Consider the following 10859-nt stretch of genomic DNA (forward strand, 5'->3'; position numbering starts at 1 on the left):
ATTTGAAAGATTTGGTGATTCTTATAGTCTCAATTTATTGTAAGTCAAGTCAGGCAGGATATAATATTTAATTCTGCCACTTTTATATGTAGCTTGAAACACTTTGGAGGATTAGACTCTAGGGACCCGAGATTTTCCAGTGACAACTTGTTTCATTGAGCTCTTTATTATATCAAGGGAACTGTCTTAGGACACTCTTGATTTGTTGGTGAGAAGATTGGATGGTCAAGTGACCCCATTCTACTTACTGTTTGCTCGGAGCCGGCATAGAACCCTTCATTTTCGTTAATACATATTGTTTAATTGAAGCAGGGATCGAGCCCTCTGGCTTCTTTACATTTTGAGTGGAGCAGGAATTGAACCCTCCGTTTTCTTTAATACCCGTTTCATTTCCCCTGATAGTTTAAGTTATTCTTGCAAGCATGTAGGAATACCAGTTTTGGATGAATGCTGGAAGTAAGTTAGGAATAACAGAGAAAAATTTAGAATCTTTCATTAGCGCTAAGATCCAGGAAAGACTTGAAAGAGAGAATTGAGAGAGAAGAAAGACAGTTAGAAAGGGAAAGAGAAGAGAATAAGGAGAGAGAGAGAATCGAAAGAGAAGAGAAAAAGGAGAGAGAGAATTGAGAGAGAAATCCGAGAAAGACAGTTAGAAAGAGAACGAGAAGACCAAAAAGAGCGTGATAGACTTGATCGACAGGAAAGAGCTAGGGAACGTGAGGAACAAGCTAAGATATGCGAGGAACAGGTTAAATTAAGAGAACTTGAGGAAAGAGCAAAGGATAGAGAAGTTGAGGAAAAAGCTAGAAAAATCTCGCCTTGAATTAGAGAATAAAAAGTTAACTTTTACTCAACAACAATTAGAGGAAGGAGTAATGGAACAACGTGCAGTCAGTGCACATATTCCAACACCTAATTTACCTCCCTTCACAGAGGGGGAAGACATAACTTCATACATTATCAGGTTTGAAAATACCGCTACCCTCTGTGAATGGCCTGCTGACACCTGGGCTACCAGGTTAGGAATGTTATTTTCTGGTACAGCCTTAAATATCTATGCAACTTTGTCGCAGGATATCATATGTAGTTATAACCTACTAAAGAAGGCAATCCTTAAAGCATATCAAAAAACCACTAATTCTTACAGGAAAGATTTCAGGTATGCCACCTTACAGCCTGGCCAGAACTTTCAACAGTTACAGGTAACACTCTTTCGTTTGTTCGACTTTTGGATAGAGAGTTCAGGAATTGATCACAGTTATGAATCTCTTCGAGACTTCATGGTCGCTGACCAGTTCCTGACAGCTCTTCCCCATCAGATACGAACATTCATCAGAGAACGTAAGCTGAGGAAGTTGCTGAGGCTGCTGACCTGTATGCTGAGGCTCACAATTCCTATAAAGACCTAAAGGGATCGAACCCTAAGGGCAAGGGTTCATCAGACCTTAAGAAATCAAAGCCTCTAGTGGAAAGTAAAATGACTTCTTTCATTCCTTTTTGTCATTTGTGTGGTGTTAAGGGACATAAACGTCCAGATTGTCCTTCTAAGAAGGTCCAAAATGTTGGAAGATGTTTTAAAGACTGTAATGACCAAGCACCCTTCTGTTCAGGAACAGTTAATGAACTTAATGTATCTACCATTTTACGAGACACTGGATGCACATGTATAGTAATTTCTGATAAGCTGTTTCCTAACCTTAAAGAAACTCATTCCTCTGCTATACTTTCAGACTACTTGGGCCGTACTGACACTTTTCCTACCATCCGTTGTTACATTAGGTCTAAATGGTTCACAGGTTGGTCTGAAGCCGTACTAGCTCCCATTACTTCTTGCTCCGTACTAATAGGTAATGAAAAAGGTGCCATTCTTCCTTCTGAGGTTGACCTTTCATCACCAAAGATGGACATAGGTGTTTCAGATACTCTTCCTGTAGAGTCGGAGAAGCCCCTCGAAAGTTCAGATGAGACAATGTCTCGTGAGATTCATGTGGGATTAAAAACCAGTGATGCTACTCTCAAAAGCGAGGTAGTAGGATCACCGGTTCACTTGTTAGATGAAAGTGAAGATATCACCTCCGATACCATAAATGTCTTGACTAGGGCTCAGACCAAAGCCCATGCTTCCCCTACTGTCCATCCTTTGATTTTTCCTGACTTTAAGCCTATAGATATATCGAAGGACTCTTTTGTCAAGTTACAACGTAATTGCCTTTCTCTTCAGAATTGCCATAATGCCGCTAAACAAAATCAAGTTATCCAAAGGAAAAACTTTTCATATAAATTTGAATATATAAAAGGTATCTTGTACAAGTCAGTATTGAAATTAAATTCAGATGAGACAGACTATTCCACCTTAGTTGTTCCAAGTCAATGCAGAGAGACTGTTCTTAAAATGGCTCATGACCTACCAGTGGCCGGACATTTCTCGCATCGTAAAACTTTAAATAAAATTAGGGAAACCTATTTTTGGCCTAAAATGTCCTCAGATGTCACTACTTATTGTAGATTGTGTAAAGTTTGCCAACTGTCATCCTCCCGAGGTACCAGGCGAGTACCTATGGTCAAAATGCCTATCTCTACGGTACCGTTTGAAAGAGTAGCTATTGACATCGTTGGTCCTTTATCTCCACTTTCATCTGGGGGACATAGATATATATTAACATTGGCTGATTATGCTTCGAGTTTCCCTGAAGCCATACCCTTAAAGACCATAATTACTACAGAGGTGGCTGAAGCCCTTTTGTCCATCTTCTCCAGAGTGGGCATCTCTAGAGAAATTGTCTGACCGTGGGACACAATTCACATCTGACTTAATGCAACATCTATACCAACTTCTGGGAGTGAAGCCTCTCTTCACAACACCATATCATCCCAGCTGTAATGGGAGGATTGAGCGCCAGCATTCGATTCTCAAGTCCATTTTAAGGAAAATTTGCTCCCTTAAACCTAAGGAGTGGCATCGTTACCTACCCTGTGCTTTGTTTGCCATGAGGGAAGTTCCCAGCGACTCTTTGGGGTTTTCACCTTTTGAACTTCTCTATGGTAGACAGGCCAGAGGTCCACTGTCCATCCTTCATGACTTATGGACTAATGAGGAGGTAAATGCTGAGGTTCAGTCTTCTTACCAGTTTCTCCTTGACCTTAGATCCAAACTTGAGGAGACCTCTGACATAGTTTCGAAGAACCTAAGCTTGTCAATGGACCAGTACATTATTATTATTATAATAAAAAAGAAGCGCTAAGCCACAAGGACTATACAGCATGGACCAGTACAAAACCTATTTTGACTCCAAAAGTCAGAGAAGTTTTAAAGTAGGAGATGAAGTTCTGGTACTTTTGCCTATCAAGTCAAATAAATTATTAGTAGCATGGAAAGGTCCATATAAAGTATTAAAAATTTGTGGAAAAGTTGACTACCTCATAGAAGTCAAGGGGAAACCTAAGCTTTATCATGTCAACATCCTTAAGAAATATTACCGAAGAAATTCGGTTAACTGCCTTAACAAGTTTGACTTAGTTTTTCCACACGAACTTGATAAGAGAACTGAAGAATGTAAAGTGTGCCTTAATGACACCTCTAACTTAGACTATGATGAAGAACTACATGACTTGGTGACTCTTGACCACTCGGACGCAACCAACATTAATATTAATGAATCTTTGGATGACCATAAGAGACATGAACTACTTCAATGTGTGAGTAACTTTTCAGACTTTACTGACATTCCAGGTGTTACCTCCACGGTAGTCCATAAGATTGACTTATTGATGGACAATCCTATCAAACGGAAATTATACCCAGTTCCAGTTCACCTTAGGGATGCATTTGACCGAGAGGTAGACAAATTATTAAAACTAAAGATCATTGAACCTTCAGTATCTGCATATTGCTCACCAGTAGTCATGGTTAAGAAGGAGGATAATTCATATAGACTTGCTATTGACTTCAGAGGCCTTAATGCTATAACTCGGTGGGATGCTGAGCCTATGCCCTTAATAGATAGCGATCTACACAAATTTTATGACGCTTCCTTCTTTTCAGAGATTGATATTGCACAGGCATATCATCAAGTAATGTTAGATCCTTCTTCTAAGCAGTACACCGCTTTTCCTACACACCAAGGACTGATGCAGTATAGAACTATGCCCTTCGGTTTGGTAACTGCCTGTGCTACCTACGTGAGACTGATGAGAAAGGTCTTGGGTAATATGCCAAATGTTTCAGTTTATTTTGATAACATTTACGTAATGACATCCACGTGGGGCGAACATATCCAAACATTAACATCAGTTTTGCGTAGGTTACGCTCACATGGCCTCACTGCCAAGCCGAAGAAATGCTTCCTTGGGTATAACAAGATTAGATATCTTGGTCTGATACTTTCTAATAACTCTCTGCAGCCTCTCTCCAGTAAGATCAAAGCTTTATTAGAATTTAAATTCCCCAAAAGCAAGAAACTCATGCGTAGCTTTCTTGGTTCCGTAAATTTTTATGCACGGTTTATCCCGAATCTTGCTGATCTTACAGGCATCTTATCCGACTTTCTTAAAAAGTCTGTGAAGGAACCTCTTGAACTTTCCGACGTAGCTCGGGATAAGTTTAATGAGATTAAAAGTATCTTTGCGAAAGACCCTATACTTAAGATTCCAGATATTAATAAAACATTGTCTGAGAACTGATGCCTCCAATACTGGCTTAGGTGCGGTGTTACTACAATACCATGATGGTACTCCCTTCCCTGTATGCTTCCTAAGCCGGAAACTCCTTCCCGCAGAAACAAGATACTCCACAATAGAAAAGGAATGTTTAGCCCTTGTGTGGGGTATCTCCAAACTTAAATTTTATTTGCTGGGAAAAGAATTCATTTTAGAAACGGACCACAAACCTTTGATATACCTAGAAACTTTTAAGGGAACCAACAGTCGCCTCTTGAGGTGGACATTTGCACTCCAGGCTTTTAAGTTCCATATTGTGTATATCAATGGTTCATCCAATTATTTCTCTGACTGGTTAAGTCGTGACAGTCAGTATAAGATTTGTTGCCTTACGCGACTTCCACATGTTAGAACTTTTTCCTCGCCTATTCTTCTTATACTCCTTGACTATAAGTCTTGGTATGGGGGAGTGTGAGGGAAAAGTTCAATAGATAGGAGTAGAGAGGGAATATATATTAACAATAGTTTCATTGCCGGCTACTCGTTAAGGTAGGGTCAGTCTAGCTCCCGATATTCCGGCCTTTTCTTCCCCAACCCCTAAATTGATAGTTTGTCTGCCGGCTACTAGTTAAGGTAGGGCAAGTCACGCTCCCGTTTTTCCCGCCTTTTCTTCCCCACCCCTAAAGTGATAGTTTAATTGCCGGCTGCTTGTTAACGTAGGGTCAGTCTAACTCCAGCTATCCCTTCCCCTCCCTCTTCCCCCCCGAAAGGTGACGTGTGGGGCTCTGGTCAAACAGTAAATCACTCGACTCACAGCTCCCAACACTACTGTAAGTACATGCCTGCCTTGTATTCTAGCAAATTTGTTGGTTAAAAGCTTCACTTTTGATCAATAATAAACTTAGTCTTTTCAGCCTTGCTCTATGTTAACTGTTGTAATAATCACCACATCTTTTAGGTATCAGACTTACCATAGAGAGTGATTATTAAGCAGTGGGTAACCTGTCTGTCTTTCCAGCTTTGATGTCAGAGAGGGTCACCTGGCAATCAACGAGCAGAACAGGAGAAGGGCTAACGTCCAGAGACTTCTCCATTTTGTATTGAACTACCTGTGCACCTGTATGAAAGTGCAGGACGTAACTCCACAGCATTGCAGCGGTAAAGAACCTGCTTTCCTGTCATCGGGATAATAATCACGGCGATTCTCTGTGAAGAACTAGCCAGTGGATGGTCACCAACACCTGCGACCTCCCCCCCCCCTTATCAGCAACGGCTACGGTTTCAACAACAGTGTCACCAAGAACAGACACCCTTGTAGATTAGCGTTGAGTTCAAATGTTATTTTATTCTTTTCATTTTTCATTTTTCTTTGAAATAGGATATACCTTTCATGTTTTGTTGTTTTATGTTTGATTTAATAAATAGTGTTTATCTTTGTGAATTATTATTTCTTTTTCTATTCATTAATTTTCCTGAGGAGGAGCCAGCCTGAGTAATACTGTCTGAAGTTGTTACAGGGCTGAGTAAGCCTTCACAAGTCGATTCTATTCAAGATTGATGGACTGAACACATCGACTCAAGGTTGAGGGACTGATTACCTCATTCTCCTCCTGTTCTTCAAGTTTCTCCTACGTATGGACTGATGAAGCCACTGTGTGGCGAAACGTTTCCTCAATAAAGATACCCAAGAGTTGCACATGTGTCTAATTTATCATCATATTTCTGTCGACCATGGACTTGCTTGATACTACTTTCTCAACTTTTTGAAAATCAATTGGATGGTTAAAATCTCTTGCATGAATAAATAGAGCATTGGAATCTTGTCCAGTTCTAATGCTATATTTATGTTTTAATCTTAGTTCGTGATTTTTACCAGTTTAATATTAAAGTTGTATTCAAAAATCTTGATACAGTAAAAAAAACTTTTGATAAAGAATTCACCCCAAAATGCGTCTAAGATTCCTTGTAAAATTTGCGATAAAGTTTATTACGGTCAAACTGGTAAAAATCTCGAACTAAGATGTTTTAATACAACATAAATATAGCATTAGAACTGGACAAGATTCCAATGCTCTATTTATTCATGTAAGAGATTTTAACCATCCAATTGATTTTCAAAAAGTTGAGAAAGTAGTATCAAGCAAGTCCGTGGTCGACAGGAATATAATTGAATCTTTTTTCATAAAAAGCAGTTTTGACAATAATATGAATATTTCCTTTGGTTTATATAAATTAGATCCATTTATAATTAATAGAATTTGGGAAGAATTTAATAATACACTGGACAAATAATATTTTTTAAATTTTCTTGGGTAGGATAGTTTGTGGGTGAGTTGTGCAAAGGACCTATAAAAGTTGGGTCGGCGCACGTCAGGTGTTTAACCGTTGTGGGATCTGATAGTGAGGTGTTGGCCAGACCCCTTATATAGCTTCCTTGGATGCTTCACTTTCATAGTTCCTTGATAATGTGAGTAGTCACGAAAGCGCTTGGAATTTCTCTACTCTTTCAGAGTGGTTGTTTTGCATATGCTGCTATGTATGATAATTCTATAACTATTTGTGTATACCTGAATAAACTTGCTAACTTACTTACTGGATTTTACTTATTCCAGAAATCATATTTTTTTAACATGTCAGCCGTTTCCCACCGAGGCAGGATGACCTAAAAAGAAAGAAAAACACCAAAAAGAAAGAAAGAACTTTGATCATTCAACACTTTCACCATCACTCATACATAATCACTGTCATTGCAGAGGCGCTCCGATACGACAGTTAAGATGTCCTTCCAAACTGCCAATATCCCACACCCTCTTTTAAGAGTGCAGGCATTGTACTTCCCATTTCCAGGACTCTAAGTCCGGCTAACAGGTTTCCCTGAATCCCTTCACTAAAATTACCCTACTTACATTCCAACAGCTCCTCAGGTCCCAAAAGTCATGTCTCCATTCACTCCTATCTAACACACGCACACTTGCTGGAAGTCCAAACCCCCCACCCACAAAACCCCCTTTACCTCATCCCTACAACCTTATCGATGACTACCCCTAACCCGCCTCCCTTCCCTTACAGATTTATAAGCTCTCCAAGTCATTCTACTTTGTTTCATTCTCTCTAAATGACCAAACCACCTCAACAACCCCTCTTCAGCCCTCATATTTATATACATATAATATTTTCAGCATCTGAAACCCGAAATTATCATATAAACTGTATGATAACAGCTACAGGTATCGTATATCGTATTAACGGCAAAATTATTGTATATGCACGATAATTATCGTATGAATTTCACCTCTGGATCCCACTGTCAATATACACATATAACCACTATTACATTACATGCAGCTACGTTGCAACAAATTCCATACAGGAATAATGATTATAATTATATACAACATTCAAGATAATGCTAAAACACAAGGCAGATTATAACTAAGCCGAGTATTGTTGCATGAACTGTTGAACAAGACGACATGGAGGACCATGCAGCCGAGCAGGTGAATAAAAGAAGATATCAATACTGTGGCTGGAATAATACACAAATAACCTACACATGGGAGACTGAGACTACTAACGACGTTTCGATCCAGCTTGGACACTGATCCAAGTCGGAACGAAACGTAGTCATCAGCTTGTCTCTTATGTGCAACTTATTTGTGAAGAAAATAGAGTACTTACGTGATTTCCAGCTCTGGGCCGCACCTGTACCTGGCCCCGGCAGCCTTAGCTTGATTAACCGACGCCAGTATTCGTTCCATGTTACCCTGCAGGTCCATGGCCCACTGGCTGAGCACACAGGTCGCCACCACAGCAACACGACCCATCGTACCTCTTCTACCTCGGATACAATTATTGCTGTAACAGCAGACACTGCTCTTTATATGCAGACAATGATTTTTTTATTATATATATATATATATATATATATAATTATATATTATATATATTATATATTATATATATATATATATATATATATATATATATTATATATATATATTATATATATATTATATATATATATTATATATATATATATTATATATATATATATATATATATTATATATATATATATATTATATATATATATTATATATATATATATATATATATATATATATATATATATATATATATATATATATATATATATATATATATATATATATATATATATATATATATATATATATATATATATATATATATATATATATATATATATATATATATATATATATATATATATATATATATATATATATATATATATATATATATATATATATATATATATTATATATATATATATTATATATATATATTATATATATATATTATATATATATATATATAGTGAAAATAAGAAGAATTTTCGTCGCTCTAGAGCAGTGTTATTCACTAATTTTTGCAAGAGAGCCACTTCGGTTAAACACATTGATTGAGAGAGCTGCATCTACTGCAAGTTAGCGTAACTCAACTAAATTAAGTAGTACTGAGCTGCTAGTGCAATATAGTAAATGAGAAAAATTAGACATGGTAATATTAGCCTGCATATCTTGTTATTAATAGTGTCTCGCAAGCCACTGGCGGCTCACGAGCCGCGCAATGAATACCACTAGAGTCTAGAGGTTATATTGGGCTTACACCTCTCAAATAGGAGCCGAAATTGTTGGATGTGCATTTCTGCATAATTTGAGCATTAAATCGATGTACAGGACAGCTCCAGGAACCTCAGATAAGCTATCTAAATTATGTTTGTAATTCTGGCCAGTATTATCATCATAAATTTAGTTAGAGGGAGGTTTTTGAGTATTGTACACAGTAATCTCCAAACTAATTGGTGAGTGTTATGATTATAAATTCTCCTTCTGTTATATAAATGTGTATATGTAATCATTTATTAATTTTAATATACAGTCCACAAATTTCTATTGAATTTACCAGAATTCCTGGTAATGTACATTTCATTTGTAATTAATATAGGTCTAGAGCAACTTGTGGATATGACAGTTGTAGGTATCGAAGGAGGACATTTTTGTGACCTAAGTGTCCCAAATTCCTACTTGTCTATGTAACTTTGATAAATAATAATTATCTTAGTTACCATTTACTGGTATGTACCTTATGTTACATCCAAGTAAATGTAATTTTCCATATGTACTTTCACTTAGGTCACAATACACAGGTATATGCACACATACATATACACACCCATCTAGGCTTTATATTTTCTTAGTAGTTTTTGTTCTTCTTTATTTATCTCCATGGGCAAGTGGAAAAGAATGCTTCCTCCGTAAGCTGTCTGTATCGTAAGAGGTGACTAAAATGCCGGGAGCAAGGGGCTAGTAGCCCCTTCTGTATACAGTACTAAATTTAAAACTAGAACCTTTCGTTTTCCTTTTTAGGTCACTCTGCCTCGGTGGGACACTGCCGGTGTGTTGAAAACAAAAAAAAAGAAGAAAAGTTTTATAAAGTGTTTTTCACTTTTTTCTGGTCACACTACCCTTGTGGGATTTATTATTATTATTATTATTATTATTATTATTATTATTATAATCATGGGGGAGTGCCAAACCCGTAGGACTATACAGCGCATGTGGTGGGGGATGGAAGGTATTCAGGCTCGTTTCAGGGAACTGGAGCACAGATCCAGTTTCCTGGATCAAGATCCCCTCAACCAGGGGGTACCCCTCCCTTGAGGGGTACCCCTGTGAGCTAAAAGAATAAACATATATGTACGCCGAGATACACATTTTTGGGAATAAGTAAAATCTTAAATAAAAATCTCTCAGTGTATATACCTCTGAGTGTAATTTACAATACTTCTTTCAAGACATTAAATGAACTTACACCAGACAAGTATGTAACGATGATCTTTTGGTACAGCGCTTTTAGAACGTTCTGGCACCACTGCTCACCCTATCATCACAACACCTGAACGCGTACTGGTGCCGTCACCCACCCTACAGGGGCACACGGCACGTCCTAGTTGCCACGTCATCGTTATGAACCTTAACCGATAACACACCTGTGGTATATCACACTGATTGTGGGGGTTAGTTCCCCCAGGTCTTTCATATGCTCATCCGTCAACACGTCCCTTCCCAAATATCTGAACATATTCACATCTTCCAAACTCCCTCCTTTCAATCTGATATCCGATTTTTCCTTACCTAATTCGTTTGATACCCTTATAAC

At 37.8% G+C, this 10859-nt stretch overlaps 1 protein-coding gene across 3 annotated transcripts in view; it reads right to left on the minus strand.

Annotated features, from left to right (window-relative positions):
- The window catches only part of LOC128685345 (glutamine-dependent NAD(+) synthetase), a 95416-nt gene extending 84769 nt beyond the window's left edge, over positions 1-10647 (minus strand). For 2 of the 3 annotated variants that reach the window (XM_070082811.1, XM_070082809.1), the window contains exons 1-2: positions 10512-10647; positions 8335-8511 (exon numbers count right to left, since the gene is read on the minus strand). In XM_070082811.1, the coding sequence (XP_069938912.1) occupies positions 8335-8480 (146 nt within the window). In that variant the 5' untranslated portion in view covers positions 8481-8511; positions 10512-10647. Of the gene's footprint in view, positions 1-8334; positions 8532-10511 lie in introns of all 3 variants that reach the window. The other variant, XM_070082810.1, reaches the window with a different exon arrangement.
- Between the last annotated feature and the right edge of the window lie 212 nt (positions 10648-10859).

Source organism: Cherax quadricarinatus, chromosome 8, assembly GCF_038502225.1.
Source record: "Cherax quadricarinatus isolate ZL_2023a chromosome 8, ASM3850222v1, whole genome shotgun sequence".
NCBI lineage: Eukaryota > Metazoa > Arthropoda > Malacostraca > Decapoda > Parastacidae > Cherax > Cherax quadricarinatus.